Raw genomic sequence first — 19,641 nt, forward strand, 5'->3', positions numbered from 1 at the left:
AACCAGAGCAAGCCACTCACTTTAAGAGTATTATTAGCAATGCTACAGAAAATAGCTTAAATATTCTTAGTTGAAGCACCTCTCTCTCACAAGTACAGAACTTCCTGTGGATTTTAACTTCAAGCCAATATTGTTCAAGACTTTTTCTGACTCTGTTTGATTTGCACAAGATTTTTAAATAGCACACAAGTGAAAATCTGTATTATTTTTTAAAATTTCTGACACTCCCAGTTCTCAGGAGCTGCTAAAGGTCCAGGATTTAAGATATGCTGAGGTGGCTGTGCATACACAAGGTGTTGGTACCTCCCCAGGAAACCTGCCTTCCCAAAATTTCACTCACTTTAAGAGTACTTCGGCAGGAGCAAGCAGCCACCCTTTAAAAACAAGCCTGCTTTTCACTGCCTACATTTTGGGTTTCTGCTGGGAGCAGCAAGGGTCATCAGGATGGTTTTATATGGCTTAGCCCAATAAAACCAAATTTAGCACTGCAGTGAAAAATCAGCTTTACCATGAAGAAAGGACACAGAGAATAAGAACATTAACTCTTTTTGACCAGGCTGCTCTGAGTTAAGGATAAAGCCCTGAAGGAATGTTCAGGGTGTTTCTTTGGAAGGAAGCAGGCTATTCACAATTTTACCTCCTTCATGGAACCCTGGAATGGTTTGGGTTGAGATGGCCCTTACAGCCCACCTCATCCCAACACCATGCCATGGGCAGGGACACCTTCCCCTAGACCAGGCTGCTCAGGGCACCATCCAAATTCTCCCAAACTCTCAAGAATTTCCCTTAAACCCACAGGGATTCAGGCACCAAGAACAGGAATGCAGGAGCAGGTTGCAACTCCTGGCTTCTTTTGACCAAAACCCAGTGGCAGCTGTACAGATCCATCCCTGGGGCCCAGAATGATCATCAACTCCTCCACAGTACTGGGAGAGATTCCATTTTTCCCTCATAAACCAGAACATTTCCAGCCTTCCAAGGAACTTGTTTTGGCTGGAGGTTTTATCATTTGTTTGTGGGGTGTTGTTTCGTTTGGTTTTTTTGTTTGCTTGGGTTTTTTTTGGTAAAGCTTTCTTGTTGTTGTTATTGTTTAGTTTTGTTCTCCCACGGCAATCCTGGGAATGCTGCAGCCTTAAACCAGATTTCTCCTTCTATTCCCAAGTATCCCAAGCAACAAGAGACAGGACAAGAAGAAACAGCCTCAACGTGCACGAGGGAAGGTTCAGGTTGGCTGTCAGGACAAATTTCTTCACAGAAAGGGTGGGGTCAGGCATTGGCACAGCTGCCCAGGGCAGTGGTGGAGCCCCCATCCCTGGAGGGATTTAAAATCCATGAGGATGTATGTGGTGCTTGGGGACATGAGTTAGTGGTAGCCCTTGCACTGCTTGTTTCAGCACTGGACTTGGTGATCTTAGAGGGCTTTTCCAACCTTAATGGCTCTGTGACTCCATTTGCCACAGAAAACATCATGATGGAAGGGGTTTCTCATCTTAAGAAGAACAGCAGCACAAAGATTTTTAAGTCAAGAAGCTCCCTTCCACATCTGTCTTATTCCCAGTTAAGGCATGAAATAAAAGGCACCAACTTTCCCAGCAGGAATTTCTGCTGCCTCAGAGAGCTCCAAGCACCTGGCACCTGTCGAGCCCCCTGAGAACGTGGCTGTATCAGCAACTGAACATGGAGCCACCCCTGCTGAACAGACCTCCAAAATCCTGCTGACATCGGAGAATGATGTGAAATCCCACTGGGAGCAGCCACCCTGCAGCACTGCAAAAACCTCCCAAGCTCCCAGCCCAAAGCACGGGATGGACCTGCTGAGGATGGACATCAAGGTTTTGTGGGTAATGACTTGTAGGTGACAAAATGAAATGACCATAACTGGGATTAGTAACAAGGAGGACACGTTCCCAAAAGATTGGTCATGTTTGGTGCACAAGCAGGGCTGCAAGGAGAGTTTTTCCATACAGAAATTCCAGATATTGCAAGGGATATTTCTTTACAACACGCTGTGGCACAATCAGACTTACAATGTTTACCTTACAATACTCTTCCTATTTTTAATCAAATTAATTCCATACAACAGCATTTTAGGAAAGAACAGTGCGTATGCCTGGAATAAATACTGGCGCAGCTATTCCTCAGTTTTACATTCTCAGCTGCACTTTTGTTTAATTAGCACTACCCAAAAGGATTGCAGCCGGTCTAACCCATCCCGTACCATACAAAAGCTGTAGGAAAATAAAACTGTAGCTTGCTTTAAATGCCTGGAATCTCCTCCCCTGAATGCAGAGCCAAATACTGAACTCCTCTGCTTTCAAACTGCTCTTCTGGATTGCAGCGTGCTTGATTAAAATTTGCCTACTACAGATTCACACACGACAGCATTTTTGCTGCCTGATGGTCCCAAAAGGTCTTTCAGAATGACTTCAGGAAAAAAAATCACAGCTAATGGCTCAGGGTACAAAATCAACTCCTCCTCGCATCCAGAGACAGAGGAAAAACATGAAAGACCCCAAATATGTAAACCCAGCTCCACACAGGACATCCAGGGCTCCCTGGCAGATAAGGCACAGGCTGAGGGAAGATCAGGAGAGGCAAGTGAGCCTCTGGGGGGCAGGAAAGGCACCAAAACAACTGGAAAGAAACATGTGGAAAGAAAATAAGTTGCAAAAGAAAGGGAGCTTATCTCTAGCAAGGGAGCTCTCACACGTGAGTAAACACTTGGAAACACTGACACAGAAACTGTGTGAGAAGCGTTCCATGGGAATGTGGAGATCTCAACCACATGGATCCAGTGCCATTTCATTTGAGCAAGTAAATCATCTCATTCCCCAAATACTTCCCATCCAACGCTGGCACTGCTTTTGCCTTTCAAAGGAGTGTTCCCTGCTATAATTTAGCATTGAGTTTCCAGGCTAATGAAAGTGCATCTAGGCTAGTAAAAACAGACCAAAACAAATCCTCGGCTTCAAGTCCTGTTGTGTAATGAGAAAGTTTAATTAAGGCCACACATTACAGCTGTAAACGTTCTCTTATATAATAAGGTCTAAATGAAACTGAACCTAATCAAAGTTACAATTCCTTCATTAGCAAATTACAAACAAGAGCGCGCAGCTGACACACCGGCCATGATTATCACAACTAATTGCCTCGTTGTTAGGGAGCAGCCTGAAACTGTGTTCAGATGTCCGTCTGTGGTAGCAAATTAGGGCCACATCAGGCTATTCCTGCCATCACAAGGGGCTCTTGTCGAGCGATCTGATTTACCCTGCGCCTGGCAGCACTCGGCCCAATCAAAGCCCCCTCTACAAAGGCAGCTTTGAAGCCAGCACAGCCTAGAAACCCGCTCCATATGCAGGCCGGCAGACTGCACTTCATTAGGCCTGTTGTCACATTTTCCCTCTTCTTATTCTAATGATCCTATTTTAATACACATAGGAACCTCTCCTAATTGATGTCAAGTGAGTGACTTCCACATTCATCACCGGCGCACATCAAACGCCGCTCCGCGCTCTGCCCCGCCACCGCCGTGCCTGGACCCGAGGTGTGCCTTGTCTCCCAACTATGGAAAGCAGGGAAGGAAAAAAAAAAAAAAATACAACTATTTCGGCATTACCTGTTTAATTGGGATTGCGCGGCCGCTTCCAATGCTGTCTGTTCTGCTCTCCAGGACCTTCTTCTCTTTGTCTGGGTCACTCCCTTTCCGAGACTGCAGAGCGAAAAGAAAAGTTTGTGCTCCATTAAACGCACACAGAAGATGCTTTTATTTGCCTTTTTTTTTCTTTCGGGGCAATTAAAAAATACTTTGGCGGGTAAATATAGGCTCAAGATTGAATCTACACGAGCACACAACCATCCTAAAAATGAATAAATTTCCCATTCACCACCCATAAATTTCAACCATCCGCTAGTTTGAAGCGCATTTAGGTTTAAAGAGTTACAGCTTCACTGCCTGAAGACCCACAACATCAGAGGACACGTTTCTGAAGTTTCCAACAGCAGCTCCAAAGGGGAATGAATGTGCCATCTCCTCATTAAAAAAATTTTATGTAGCCATGCATACATTTAATTCACACCTGTGTGGCTCTTAGGAATGTCAGCAACTATTTAGAAATATGATTTTATAATGCTGGATTTGACCATACAGACTTCAACTTACTATTTTTTTTCTGCTTCGGGACGGTTAGAAAGTTGGAACCGCAAGAAAAGCCGGCGACTGGAAAAAGTTATCTGAACACAATGTGGAAAAATCAGCATGAGGAGAATTTTACCAATGTCTAAAACCCAAGTTGCATTCTCCTGGCTTCCTCCAAAGCTGGAAGGAGTGAGGTCACAGCGCTCCCTTTGTGACTTTATCAAGTTACATGGGAATGTGAAGAAGTTATTCAGATCGCAGCCCGTTATTGCGACAGAACGCACGGGCGCAGTGATCTTGACGGATTTATTTTATTACAAAAAGAAGACCTGAGAGTCATCCTCCTTAATAACTGCGCTGACAAGTGACAACTTCACTCCATTACTTTCCAATGGGAACATTACTCACACAATATCGGAAATGGGAAAACATTTTCGTGTGCTTTTCAACTCGGCAATGATGTATGAAAGGAGCCCACTGGCGGTGTCCGGCACCGCCGTGGGGAGCTGATGAAAACCGGGGCCACGCCACAGCCCGCTCCCAGCGGGAAGAGACGCCGAAATCGGGAGGAGAATCGGGAGCGTGGATCGCTAATGCCCCTTTCCCCCATCCCACAAAGGGGTGGGAGGAAGAATAAAATCCAGGAGCAGCTGCCCTCGAGCGTGAGGGGAGGGAGGGAGGGAGGGAAGGCAGCGAGGAGGACTCCGAGTAAGAGCATTCTGAGCAACACATTCACCCAGCGGGGATCCCGCGCTGCCGGCCCCGCTCCGCCGGGAACGGGCTGCGATGGCCAGTTACTATGGTTCGGGGCAATGGAATGACGTGCCGGGGAATTAAACAAAGAACAAATGAAAGCAAGCAAAACAAGTGGGAGGGATGAAATCCAGTGTGCAGGATAACTATTGTTCCTCGTCCTTCAAGACAGATTTCGGCCTCTGAAAGTGCCACTTCCCAAGAATACAAGGCAAAACAAAGCTTCAATGGCGCAAGGCGCCCGTAAGTGACATTGTAAAGAAACTCAGTGAAGGTGCCCAAATCCTTGGGAGGGGAGTTGTCAACTTGAATGTTTCTTTTTTATCTGACTTTTTTTAGAGAAAGAACCCTGCCTCTGAAATGCAGGCTGAATATCTACGCGCTGTTTTTCATTTCTGGTTTTAAATCATCACCATTCCCTAAAAGTTACTGCAGCTGGAAATCACATGCTGCACGTGGAAGGGAAATGTCTACGTGCAAAGCACCGGTAAATGCCAAAAGTGCAGAAATGTAGGGATTTCTGCTGGGCAAATTCCCTTCTAGCTGCTCGTAGTCACAGAATCCCTAACGTTTTCCAGGGGAGAATCTTCGCACGCTCCGCTATTTATAAAGATAAATTGTGCAGTGAAACAGAAATCTGATCTTTTATGCTTTCGTACCTATGACACACACAATATGTCTTATATCCCAGCAGAAAAAAATCCACTCCAAACCATGCTGGAGCAACACTTCCCGGGACTTTTTCTGATGGCACATCTATACAATAAATGGTTCTATTTAAAACTTGGCGCCAGCAAACCAAAAAAAGTCTGGAAAAATTCAAGCACTTCCACGAATACCACTGGAGTGATTTCCCCGTTGCACTGGAAGCCACTCGCAGACTTAATCCACATAAAACTTGGCCCAAGAGGTCACACCTGAGTTTGGGCACAACCAGACCCAGATCAGCAGTGCTGAGCACCCCAAAAGTAAAATACTCATCTCTAACAGTAGATACTGAGACAAGAACTCATTTTAAGTCTGAAAAATTCTCTTGGAATTCTGTAAATATGTAAGACAGGTAACATTGAATGTGGGAAAGGTGATGCGCCTTTCTATGCCAGAAATTCCCTCACCCAATGTGGGATCAGACATGGTCAGGATCAGCTTCCTCTGCTCAGTGAACCTCATAAATACATTTTAAATCCTCACCTGCCCTATACAAGATTATTTGGTGGTCCCTGTTATCACACTGTCCAAAACAAAGGTTATAAACTCTCCTAATATTTCATCTATCTTATCACTCAAGGGGAAAATCAGCTGCTGCAACAACAGCTTTACAACGAACATGAATACTCAATGCCAAAAAGATGGGATGCTGCATTTAATGCACTGAACACGTTTAAAATTCTCATCCCTGTTCCAACTCAAAAACTGTAATTAAGAAGAATCGAGTATTTTCTACTTAGCCCAATCCTCTCCCAAGAACAGAAGATCTAAAGATCACTAAAGAGATTACCTGTGCTAGATAACAAGGGGCAATTTGCAATTATTAAACAGAAATATATCTGATTCTGTAAGAGATAAAGGCATAAGTGACTGGGAAGAGAAGCACAGCAAGAAACCCAGAGTTAAACAGTAAAATATTTTAATTACACACTCTGTTCATAACCAGCATTTTCTGTGTAGTTACCTATTTATTCAATTAAATAATTCTAGGTTGTAACTTGGCACAGAAGCTGGGTTACAGCAGAGTGGGTGTTAAGTACTTCACGACATAGATTACAGGGCAACTCATTAAACAATCTCACTACACCCACCTTAAAAGACACAACTAAATCTGCAAAGGCAAATTATTATTTTTCCCAGTTATCAGACATTAAGACAACTATCAACACCCTCTCATGTCAGTAAATATGGCTCTCACTAATTATCACAAACCAGAGCTTTAGTCTGTTTGTTTACAGCTGACTTAACACTCTTCTCAAACCTTTCCTGTGACTGTAGATGGGTCTGTTTTTCTCTCCTCCCTTTCTCAAGTTTACAGCTGCTCCAAACTGAAATATTCCCAGTTTCCCAAATGCCAACACCACCCCCAGAGCCCTGGCAGCCCCTCACACATCCTTCAGCCTGGCCATGGATGGACGGCGATGTTTCAGGGACGCAGCAGCATCCCAGCTCTGCTTCCAGAGCTCTGACTGCTGCTGGTTTCTGGGCTGACACTGACATCTAGTGGGGCTGGGAACTCTGGAATTCTCCCACCCAACTCCAGATTATTCCCACCAATGGGAAGAAATCTGCACAGCTGTTATCAAATATCGGTGTAAAAGCTGGGACTCTTCTTCCCAGGCCACTCATTTTGTAGTTTTCCACCTACACATTTGCACCCAAACACAAATGCATGATTTCCTCTCCTTCATAGGAGTGGGAGATCTGGGTTTAAATCAAAATACCTCTGTTGGGAGGGACACAGGATCCCTGGGGCTCTGTGCTGTCCCTCAGAGCTCCGCAATGGTGACAAAACTTTCCACTTGCTGAAGGGGGAGAGCTCAGATTTCAGTCTGAGGAAATGGTTTTATCGGGTTTGTATGTGGGAAGTGAGCTTGATATCACCTTTGGAATAAAATATATCAATTCTCCGTGTTGACAGGAAAGTTGTGGGTTCCTAAACACAAGTAACACATAGCCACAACCCCCAAGGGAGTTACACGAGAGCCCACAGCCATTCTGAGTTTGCCATGACATGTGTGACCTGTCAAAAAACTGCTTACAAACCACAGTTACACCTGCAACACCATCCCAGAGCTTTCAGCAAGAGGGCTTGAACCAAGGACACCTTCACTCAGGCCTTCACTAGCATCTCCCTAAGTACTTCTGCAAAACAAAGACCTGTCAAATTGCAGCAGGCAGCTTTCTATTTGCTTTTTTTTTTTTTTTTCTGTTTGATTTTGGGGTTTTTTGCCTCTCAATGAAGAAAAAACCAGGTGGTTTGGAAAGAAAAAAAAAAGGTACTTTAATCTCCATCATCTTTTTTAGCCCTGAAGAAGAAAAAAGTGAACTGATTCTATATAGTAGCAAAAGTAGAATGGGGTAGTTATGGAATAGTTTGGTTTGGGAAGGAGCTTGAAGCCCATCCAGTCCCACCCCTTCCATGGGCAGGGACACCTTCCACTAGCCCGGGTTGCCCCAGGCCCTGTCCAGCCTGGCCTTGGACACTTCCAGGGATCCAGGGACAGCCACAGCTGCTCTGGGCACCCTGTGCCAGGGCCTGCCCACCCTCACAGGGAGGAATTCATTCCCAATATCCCATCAATCCCTGCCCTGCCAGTGGAAGTCCCATCACGCTAGGCCTTGTCCCAAGTCCCTCTCCATCTCTCCTGGAGCCCCTCCAGGCATTGAAAAGGGCTCTAAGGTCTCCCTGGAGCCTTCCCTTCTCCAGGCTGAACCACCTCAAGCCTCTCAGCCTGTCTTCCTAGGAAAAGCACTCCTGTTTAAGTCTCAAACAGAACCACCCAACGACAATTCCAGGATGCTCATGTTTCTGAGTCCACAGCTCTGTCTCAGCACTCCTGTGCCTTCAGAGCAGCCCAGCAGCAGGGGCTGAGGCTCAGGCTGTCCCCAGAGCAGCAGGCACAGCCCAGCAGCAGGGGCTGAGGCTCAGGCTGTCCCCAGAGCAGCAGGCACAGCCCAGCAGCAGGGGCTGAGGCTCAGGCTGTCCCCAGAGCAGCAGAGGGTCCCCTGGCTGACTCACCGTGAAGAGGTTGGATCGGCGCTTGGACTGTTTACGGACAGGAGTTGGTGTGTTGGCAGTGGGAGGAACATCAATCCGCAGCTCCTTCTGGCTGGTGCTTGGAGTTGATGGGACAGAGGAGGAATAATCACTTAAACTCCCTCCTCCATTACTGGTCTGCAAGGATTAAAGGGAGTTTTAAACAGTGGTACGCTGCTTTCAAGAAATGACAATCCCCAGCTGTATCATATTTACTCCTGATTTACTCCAAATTTATGCACAAGTGCAGCCATGGCTCAGGGGCTCAGCAGAGCTGCCCTACTGCCACTTTTTCAAGCCTTTGAACATCTCCCCCACCATTATTTTTTGAATACTTAGATAGCTCTGTTTATACAGCAGGCACATTTCCATTCTACACAGTATAACCTTAGCTGGGTAGCAACAGTTTCATTTGTTTTCTAGTGCACGAGTGAGCAGAACATTGGGGAAAACCTTCCAAATCTGGATTTCTACTAAACTGAATTCGAAATACCCAGTGCCATGGAGCTGCATAGCTGGAGTTAAACCTACTCTGGAGGCACCAGACCACTGAGAGCTGATCAAGAAAACAAAAATAATTCAGGGTTGTAAAATGGCTACCAAGGGGTTGGATAAATCCCAACATATTCCAATCATCACAGAATTTCCCAGAAGAGCAATCGAGTCCAACTCTTGGCCCTGCACAGGATTTGCTGGAGCCACTGGTGCAAAGATACAAAACTTGTAAGTAAGATATTCCAATTTATTTGAAGCAGCCAAAACTGTGATGTTACATCCTAGTCCTGAAAGAAATAAAGCTTTGAGCCTATAAAACAATAAATGAACACAGGTAACAAATTCCTCAAAGGAAGAAGGTGAGGAAACCAGACAGACTGGAAAGGACCAAAAGGTGATTAAGAAAAAAGTATTATTTTTTTCTTTAAAAGGACTTATTAGACATGACATAAACAAGTACTAAAAACACCGCTGAAGGAGGAGATGCTCTGTGTGCTGATGGGGGACTGGGGCAGGACAACATGGAAAATTCTGCCTGCTGGGGATGGAAAACTCAGCAGAGGAGCAGCAGTGGATGAAGGGACTGGGCACTAACTCACACATAATTCTGCAGGGAAAAGAAACGTCTGGGATGCACAGAGAAGGAGGAAAGGCCATCTTTAAGGCAGTCAAGTTTCCTGGAGGAAGTGAGGAAAGGTGGTAAGAGGGTATTTCCAGAATTCCTGAGGAGAAAGATGCCTCACAGAACTTCCCCCATGCTCCTTGGGGATGGGGACCTCAAGCTGTAACCAGTCAGGATGAAAAAGCAGGAGACAATTCCTTACAGCCCCCAGCTGAAGGCTCTGCATGTTCCAAGTTCTCTTCTGATTCTTGCAGCTTTCCCAAAGCAGGGAGCAGAGGTGAAGGCACTGCAAGCAACAGAGGGGGCAGAGACATTTCCCACGGCATTCTCAAGTGCCAGAGGAAGTGGCAGCAGAACTGGGAGATGTGTACAAAACAAAGGAGATGAAATAACGTCATTGGAATGATCGTTTTTAGTGTCCTAATGGAGAATGGTAACACTGGACAGATGAGCAGGACAAGCTGGGAAGAAGTGGCCTCAATAACCCACATTTACTTTTCCTGTCTCTGTAGCAGCTTGCTCCCAAACCACTGGATGTGTTGGAGATGAGAAAGGTGGCAAGGAAATATTATTTTTTATTTTTTTTAAACTGAAATAAACAGATTCATGCCCTAAGAGCCTACTTTCCAGATTGGGAATATGAAGGATTCCCTAAAATTTTACCTTTTAAATCCTTCATCATTTTATAATATTTTACACTTCTTGCAGCTGTCTCCTGGATTTCTAAGTGATTTATAAGTAACTCCTAAAGGAAAACACAAACTTGTTGGATATTTTATTCCCCAAAGACGCACAGAGAGTTTCTATAAAAGAAGTCCTGCAGGCAATGTTTCTCTTCTCACACACCAAGCCCAGTGGATTTCCAACTTTGTAAATAAAACTCTGAGGCCATTTCAAAATAAGCCACGGGCTGGAACAATGAAAACCACAACCAGAGAGAATGGTTGCAAAAACCATAGAATGGTTTGGGTTGAAAGGGACCCCAAGGATCATCCAATTCCAACTCCTTGCCATGGGCAGGGGCACCTCCCACTAGCCCAGGTTGCTCCAAGCCCTGTCCAGCCTGGCCTGGAACACTTCCAGGGATCCAGGGGCAGCCCCAGCTGCTCTGGGCACCCTGTGCCAGGGCCTCAGCAACCTCACAGGGAGGCATCTAAAGTGCTGTTCTAGATAAATATTAGGTTACTTAGAAACAACCCTGTAAATACAAAAGGATTGTGATATGTGTGGCATTAAATACATTATCATTCCTCTCTTAGTTTTTGACATTCCAGAAAATTTCCAAAAAGCTTAACAATAACCAGGTCTCACATACAATGAAACAACAGATGACCAAGCTGACTGCACTTTGCTTTTTGTAGTTTAATTTATGTTTTTGGACAATCCTGTTGTAGTAAAAACTGTCTGGAGGCACTGTGCAAACATGAATAATGCATCCCTACAGATTTACAACAGGTAGTAAGGAGAGAGTTTGTGTGGCAGCCACACCTGAGCTGCAGCTTTGCAGTGGATGTTAAGCTCCACACCTTCCCAGGGATAATGCAAATCTCCTTGGAGGATGACACTGCTGACCAGGAAACACAACTCTTGGCACTGCAGTGCACATGGAAGGGCACTGAGGGGCTGGAGCATGTCCAGGGCAGGGAATGGAGCCCCAGGAGGGGCTGAGGGAGCTGGGAAGGGGCTCAGCCTGGAGCAAAGGAGGCTCAGAGGGGACCTTGTGGCTCTGCACAGCTCCTGACAGGAGGGGACAGCCGAGGGGTCGGGCTGTGCTCCAGGGAACAGGGACAAGAGGGGAGGGAATGGAGGTTTAGATTGGATATCAAGGAAAATTCCTTCACCAAAGGGTGAGTAAGGTCCCTCTGTCCTAGAGGAATGCATGGAGATCAGGCAGACATGGAAACATGGTGCCATTTTCAACCTCCTCTCACAGCAGAACATAACAGCTGAGTTCCAGGAAAGCCAGCCAGTGTGAAAACATATGCAGACTGCAGATTTCTAGGAATTACTGTGACTGGTAAAACAATCTTCCCATCTCTACCTTCAGAACTGCAGCTCACTGCTGGGGATTCCTGGCTGGAATATGCACATCAATTTGTCTGGAGAGGGGTCTGGAGCCTTTCACACAAACAGCAACAACAGCTGTTGTGCCAAGGGCTTTTCCAGCTGTTTTTACAACAGCGCAAACTCGAACCCAGCTGCAGGTAACTCCTCAGGAGGCTATCCAGCCCCCACACAGGGGCACTGAGGACCAAAGGTGGGGCTGAGCTGAGCAGCCTCATGGGTTTGGGAGCCACATGATCTCCACTTCCAGGGGCTGGGCAGAAGAAACAGCCCTTTGGAACTGTTTTCATTGGCACTATTCTGCGAAGTTAATGTCTGAAAGTCTTACAGCTGATTTGTCAGGTGTAAAGGACAAGCAACTCCTCCAGCACCAGGAAGAATTTAGGGAAAATGAATGCCTCTATGGGGTTTTGTGAGGGAAAAGGGAACTCGTTCTTCTTTGAAATTAGACTTAGCATGGTATACAAGCATATCATGCCTAGGAAGATTGTCAAAGGATAGGGGCATGTGGGAATGAAAAGCGGGATAGACATGCAGAGCAGAGAGGTACAGAAGTGACTGGTCTGTACTTGTAAAAAGTAGACTGAAGACCTATTCCAAGATGCCCTGTGGCCAGTAAGAGGCCTCCAATCCACTGCACAACACTTCTTCCCCTCTAAACAACTCAGTCTACCTCTTGGAAGTCTTCCAAAAAGCCAGACAGTGGGCTGTGACTAGAATACCTGAATGCAGCCAGAATGTAAGCCATGTTGCACCATCCCTCTTGCTGTCAGAGTATACAACAGCTCTGTCCATCATGTTTGTGAATGATAATCCTTGGGTTTGAGAATAAAATTCTTTCCATGCATTCTGTGCTGCCCTGAAAGCCAACAGAGGTACCTGAGGTACTTACAAGGGTTTTCAAGGAAAACCTTCCCCTTGACTGACATACACATTAAAAAATAAGTCAGAAGGAAAATTAAGCAGCACCTACTACAAAGACAAGTGGATTTTGTCTTTGGAATAGGAAGCATCTAATTGTGTGGGATAGGCCTCTGGAAATACGTAACTACAGATACTCCTGAGGGCATTTTCTGGAAGGGATCTTACTGAGGCAGGCACCACCTCAGACTCCTGGACATGCAGATAGAGAAGCACACATACACACACAGATAAGTCTGTCACAGAATCCCAGAGTGGTCTGGATTGGAAGGGACCTCAAGGCTGATCTCACTCCAACACTCTGCCCTGGGCAGGGACACCTTCCACCAGACCAGACTGCTCCAAGCCCTGTCCAAGGTGGCAGGCTGGAACCACAGAGGCCCTGGATGGTGCTCAGCCTTAGAATTCCCCCCAGGGTACGCTAAGGACTACTCTGGTTAAGGTGACACTCAATGCCTCTTTTTTTTTTTTTCTCTCTCTAAAGCCTAAGCTTTTGACTGCAGAGTCATCTGGAGAGTTTGCAGGAGTTCAATCCCCGGGATGATCCAACCAGAGATGGAACAATATCCGACTTGAGCAGAAGTGCTGTGTGTAACCACTGCCTCTGAAGGCCTCTGCTCCTGTGGAGAATGCAAGTGGCAGGGCACTGCACCACTAACGGGTTTGATTCATGGAGGAAATCTTCAGAGAAACATCATTACGCCAAGAGAGATGTTCCAAAGGGCAAGACACCAGCCAGTCTTCCAGCCAAGATCAGAGATGGCAAATCTTGCCCCAGATCATCTTAAACTTGGAATTGCAGTTGCAAAGTTCTTTTAAGTCTGGGATAAGGATTCAGCTTCCTTCCCTTAAACAAGGTCATACTGCCTTTAAGTGTAGCACAAAGGAGATACGACATGAAACAGATTTCTGGCCTCTACTTTTAGGCATGACATCAGCCTCAGAAGAGAGACATCTTTGACTGGTGATGCAATTGCCCCTTTAGGTAATTATGACACCTGGCAAAGGCAGTAAAGAACATTATTTCACTTTTATTGAAGCAGAATCTAGGGAGCCTTATCACAAAAGCTACCTTGCCTCAATTTTCCCAAACAGTTCTTATCACTGGCAAGAAGTTTTGCTGCATAGGTGATGGTACTGGTCTAGAATTTGGTGTTTGCTGTTGACCTTCAAACTAGACTTGGGTAGGAAGCTAGTGAGCCCCCAGTTATTTGATGTCCTTCATGAAAAAAAGCTTCATTAACAAGAAATGCCCCCAGAGAGGGCCAGTTCCAAGGGCCTGTGGCCATGAACTGGTCAGAGACAGAGCAACTGAGGAAACCTGGAAAGGGGAGAACCTCTCCCATGTGAGAACATGCTCTTCACCAGAAGGTGCCAGGGCTCTTCTGAGGAGCAACACGCCTCACTCAGCACCTGCTTTAGGAAGGGGTGTCTGAACTCCAGCTTTCTCTTTGGGCTCTAAAAGCCACAGCCAGAGCCTAAGGTCGTATCAGGACTCAGCCTGAAGCAGAGTAAGTCACAGCAGAGAACTCTAAAGACTAAACTGGCACCTGCGTCTTTAGGGTTCTAACCCAGTGGGACAAGCTACTCCCTTCTGCCACAAAGCAGGCACTGTGTGGGATAAAGGTCCACAGTCAAGACAAATCCTCACGTGGGTGGCTCAGGACTGGAAAATAACCTGTGTATTATTGAGTTTAGGCTGAAAACCACACCAGAATGGCTGTGGGTATCTGACATCATTCAGTTTATATCCATCCCAGCTGGGGACAAGCCCAGAGATGATCAGTTGACACTAGAAAACAAAGACACTGAGGAAGGGCATTGTTAGGGAAACACAGAGGAGCGTGCAATACACGTGGGTAAAGGTTGTGCAAGTCAGAAAATGTAGGTATTAAGCACACGTTTCTCAAAATGCCATCGAGTGTCAAATTCCAGCACTCTAACCACTGGGACACACCAGCTCAGCACAGCCGAGAGAGAGTAACCAGCAAAAACACAGCAAGGGGATGTTGAACCACAGCACAGCAAATCCTGCAACTGTAACGATTGGCCTACCCAGAGCTGCAGGCTGCTGGGTATCAATGAGAATGATCAAAGCAGGCTTATCAATCCAAGCAGGCTTTAAAGCCAAATTATTCTGCTTTGCTACTTTGTTTCTTGAACTCAAGCCAATCTAAAAAAAAATTAAATTCAAATACCACTTCAAACTACAGAGCACTGGCAGCATTAATAAAATGGCAACTACCTCTCAAGCAGCAAGGAGAGCACTTGAAACGGCACGAAACACATCAGAGATGAAAAGCAGCTTATCAGTTCCTTTCCCAAGCATTGATTTTATCTGTACCTGGCTGATATGTACGGCAGAAACCTGGGCAGAACACACGGAGGAGTGGCTCGGAGAGTTGGGCAGAGATTTGCAGGGTCCGATTGAGAGCTGCTGCTTCTTCTTGGTGGAAACGATCTTCTGGGCAACTGAAGGGAAACAAAACAGCCAGGCAGGTAAGGCAGAGCAAACGCGGGGAGCAGGGCACAGCAGGGAAACACACAATGAGCAACACGCAAACTGGGGTCACCACCAAAGCCTGCTCCAAAACCTGAGGTGTTACAGGGAAGGGGAAGGGTGTTGGTTTTCCATGGTGCTCCATGGGAGACTCCAGCTTGGGTTCTCCACATGGAAAATGTGACTCCAGAAGCCTCATTCCACCAGGTGAGCACCAGAGGACTTAGGGAAAAAAATAACAAAAAACAATACCAGGAATTCTGTACCAAGTCCTCTCTGTGTTTATGACCCCACACTAACAAAGCTCATGGTAGCAAACATTTTCCATTCTTCTTTGGGATATTGTCCTGGCAGACAGAAGATACCTGGGTCTCTGATGCCAAGGAATAAGATGGATTTCCCTTTTTTTGTCAGCCATTGCACCAGGGCAATCCACTGTGGAGCACAAACCAAAGATAACTGGAATATTAGAACTGATAAAGGGTCCACGACAGCAAATAAATACCTGGATTGGTGGTACCACACATCCCAGTGAAATTCTTTAAGGAAAGAAGCTGTATCATGTTCTCTAATTTTAGCTTTTATTCCTTTGCAGCAGCAGCACAGCTGGAAAAATGCCGATTTTTTTTTTTTTTTTTCAATTTATTAAGACATTCTCTTCAGCATGGAAGGAAAAGCAGCATTTATCAAACGGATACCGGGATCAGAGCCATTAACATCTCTATACACGGCTTGGCAGACCCATAATAAAAAAGATCAAACAGAGCTGATGTGGAATGCAGCAACTTCCAAACCTCTCCTACGATCTTTCAATTTAAACAAGTCAAACCGTTTCAGAAATTCATCCCCTCACACACTGGAACTTGAGCTCATGCTGCTAATTCAGCTAAAGCCTTTGGAAAGAGCTCTTTTTATGTCATAAATATATAAAAATAAAACTTCTTGCTACCTTTTGAGTCACAAATTAAAAACTAATCAAAATTTCAGTCTTTGGAAACAGGTACTTGTGCAGTGGCTAATCAAAAATGCCACTAACTAAATTTAGCTTCCTTGCATGCGGTTTGCTTCATGAAGGGAAGCACTTCACAAAACTTATGCTAAGGAGGCTGCAGTCACTTGCAGCACCTCCACCAAAACCAGTAACATTTACTGGCATCTCTTTAAAAAGTTCCCCAGAAACTCACTGGAATTAAGCCAACAGAACCCAGTCTGTCTTGCTCAGCAAACACAAAAAGACAATTATGTAAATTCCAAGATTATTTTCCCTCACTACATTACAGCACAGGCAGGGACAGTGTAAGCATAGTTTCTCCTCAAATGAATGCAATTTTAATAACAAACTGGTCTGTGGCTTATGTTTTTCATGTAAATGAATGATGGCATAACCATGATTTAGTGAGAATACATTGTATAAAGAATGGCTCATATATATGAAGAAGCAGCTTCATTAGTTACATCCCACCTCCAATAGGCCTCTTATCATCCTGAAAGGATGATATCAATTAATTTATCTTCCCCTAGCATATTGATCATAACCTTCATCAGCTAATCATGTTTAAATTAAAGGGGAATATCGTAGCACTCTGTCATTTCAGACCCATTGGGTTATTGATCTGGAGCCTGGGAAGCTATATATTAAAATATTTTAAAACACATTAGCGAGTGAAGAGAGCAAACCAAAGGTCAGATTTTAACATATGCACATGGATTTGTCTTCATCCTATGTGGTACAGACCTAAATTAAGACCAGAACTGAACAAAAACCACACATGAATGAAAACTACCTCATCTGCAAAAGCTCCTGCTCTCACATGGCAGAGATAATTAGCCAAGGGAAATATTTACCTCTTCCCTGCCATGTGAGTACAGGGGTGTTGGCAGCATCACACTGACACACACAGCACAGTCTGGGCAAGGAAGGGGAAGGAACGGGGGAAGAAACCCACGACAGTCTGAACCCAGTGACTCAAACACACAGCCTGAACACGAGCAGAGCACCGGGCCCAGTGTCCAGCCTGGCCTTGGGCACTGCCAGGGGTCCAGGGATAGCCACAGCTGCTCTGGGCACCTGTGCCAGGGCCTGCCCACCCTCCCAGGGAACAATTCCTTCCCGATATCCCACCCATCTCTGCCCTCTGGCAGTGGCAAGCCATTCCCTGTGTCCTGTCCCTCCATGCCTTGTCCCCAGTCCCTCTCCAGCTCTCCTGGAGCCCCTTCAGGCACTGGAAAGGGCTCTGAGCACTCCCTGGAGCCTTCTCCTCTCCAGGTGAGCACCCCCAGCTCTCCCAGCCTGGCTCCAGAGCAGAGGGGCTCCAGCCCTTGGAGCATCCCCATGGCCTCCTCTGGACTCACTCCAGCAACTCCACATCGTTATGCTGGGGGCCCCAGTCTGGACACAGGTGGGGTTAAAATAAACCATTAATCACCTCAAATTTCTTAGCTCCTCGCTCCATGAGAACAATGATGTTCTATAAAGTGAATAAAAAATTCAAGAAAGCAGAATTGTTTTTGTCCCAAGCTGCTTCTGAACACAATATTTGAATTTAATACTCTCTAAAAAGTATTTCTAAACCAGATGAATGCCAACTTAATCTATGGCAGATATCAAAAATAATCCAAATCCAATCTATGGCAGATATCAAAAATAATAATGGGTGAGAAGCATTTCAACTCCTTTTAAAAATCAGTTGAATTGTCTGTACTTTTACATACTCGATCTATCAATTTGGGACAGGTTTTATTGTAATATATCAGTAGTATGAAAAGCTAAACAAAATTTATGTGCAAAGTCAAGAACTCTTCTGCAAATAAACAGGGATATGCCATGGATACTTAGAGCTGTAAACAAGGAGAACTGATATTTAGCAAATATTTGGCCTCGGAGGGGGACTGACGCTTATTTTTTATACATTTAAATTTGATTCCACGAGCCAGAATGACTGGGAGTTGTATTCTGCTTGAAGGCATTGATAATTAAAAGCATGTGAAATTCCCACTCTGAGTTGGGGGGGAAAGCTCTTGGCTTGAATGCCTCTCCTTCCATGCCTGACCTAGCGCACCACAACAAAATTAACCTTGCCACCCCCTGCCACTTCCATCTCAAACGCTACTTTTTGTTAGTCAAAACTCACTCATTCCTCAGCATCTCCCGCTCCCTGCCTGCCCACGTGGTTTGCAGGGAGCCCTGAGCACGAGAGCTTGGAGCTGCACGTCGAACTCTGCGGATCTCCGTGCAAACCGCGCTTTCCGATGGAAACAAGGGAGCGCAACTCATTTTCCTCAAGCAAAGCCCTCCCGCTCTGCACTCTGGGGGTGAGGAGCAGAGGACTGAATTCCCTCGGGGAGAAGCAGGGCGGTGCCTCCATAGAGAACTGACTCCTCTCGGTGCTCCGTTTGGGAGCTCACCCCACCGGGAACGCTGGTGCCAGAGGAGCTGCCCTGGCAGAGCTCTCTTGCCCTGGTTCAAGGGCTGCTCACACATCAGCTCCTACTCGACCTTGATGCCTTGAGAAGGCTGACCTGGAACAGAGGCTGGACAGAGTTAAAGAATAAAGCAGGGATTTATTAAAAGGATCTCCTCAATGGATCCACCTTGGGCAGCACAAGAGCCCAGCCAGGGCTGCACCCAGAATGAACCAGAATGGTCCCAAAATGCACGACCACTCACAGGGTCTCTCACTTTGATCAGTTCTGCTCCATTTGCATATTGGAGTTCATTGTCCCGTTCCAGCTTTAGCCCATGCACTCCCATCCTGCTTGTTTTTCTCTCTCCAGCCCACGTTGTTTGTGCTCTTGGGCCTGAGATTTGGATCATTTGTCCTTGGTCCCCAGCTAGAGAAGGAATTGTTTTGTCTCCCTGCTCTGTGCAGAGCACTCACCATCCCCTAACGTGAAGCTCAGACTAAAGCAGTGTGCACACTACAGCAGCACAGAATCTGAAAACTATAAAAGCTAAAACCTGAGGCATCAACCTCATCAGCACAGCTCCATCCAAGGACAAGGATGAGAACGGCAAAGATTTGAGGGGAAAATATTTCCTAGGAGGAGTTCAAGGCACAGGATGAGAGTCTGCTCCAGCCCCACATCTTGGAAAACTGAGAACACTCTGCAGCACCTGAGAGATGAGCTGAGGGAAACCTCACCTAGGCTGAGACCTGATGTCTCCCTGCTCCTAAGATGGATCCTGGAAAACACCCAAAGGTACCAGCAATCTGATCACTTCTCATTCCCAAAAGGCAGGGAATATAGTTTTTCCATGCTCTTTGCTTCAACCAAGGAAAGCTTGGAATATTAAAAGGGAAGACTCCAGGCACACAAGACCCGTAACATCTGGTGCCATTTCTCTTCTTAGTGATCACAGGCCAGGGGTGCTGCATATTTTAGGAGATGCAAACACTCTTATC

The 19,641-nt window shown here is 45.9% G+C and overlaps 1 protein-coding gene across 12 annotated transcripts in view; it reads right to left on the reverse strand.

Annotated features, from left to right (window-relative positions):
• The window catches only part of AGAP1 (ArfGAP with GTPase domain, ankyrin repeat and PH domain 1), a 308,025-nt gene that overhangs the window by 152,555 nt on the left and 135,829 nt on the right, over positions 1 to 19,641 (reverse strand). For 11 of the 12 annotated variants that reach the window (XM_038142034.1, XM_038142032.1, XM_038142030.1 and 8 more), the window contains 3 exons: positions 15,083 to 15,210; positions 8,619 to 8,774; positions 3,617 to 3,709 (listed from right to left, as the gene is read on the reverse strand). In XM_038142034.1, the coding sequence (XP_037997962.1) occupies positions 3,617 to 3,709; positions 8,619 to 8,774; positions 15,083 to 15,210 (377 nt within the window). The remainder of the gene's footprint in view (positions 1 to 3,616; positions 3,710 to 8,618; positions 8,775 to 15,082; positions 15,211 to 19,641) is intronic. The other variant, XM_038142024.1, reaches the window with a different exon arrangement.

This window comes from Motacilla alba, chromosome 7 (assembly GCF_015832195.1).
Source record: "Motacilla alba alba isolate MOTALB_02 chromosome 7, Motacilla_alba_V1.0_pri, whole genome shotgun sequence".
In the NCBI taxonomy this organism is placed as follows: domain Eukaryota; kingdom Metazoa; phylum Chordata; class Aves; order Passeriformes; family Motacillidae; genus Motacilla; species Motacilla alba.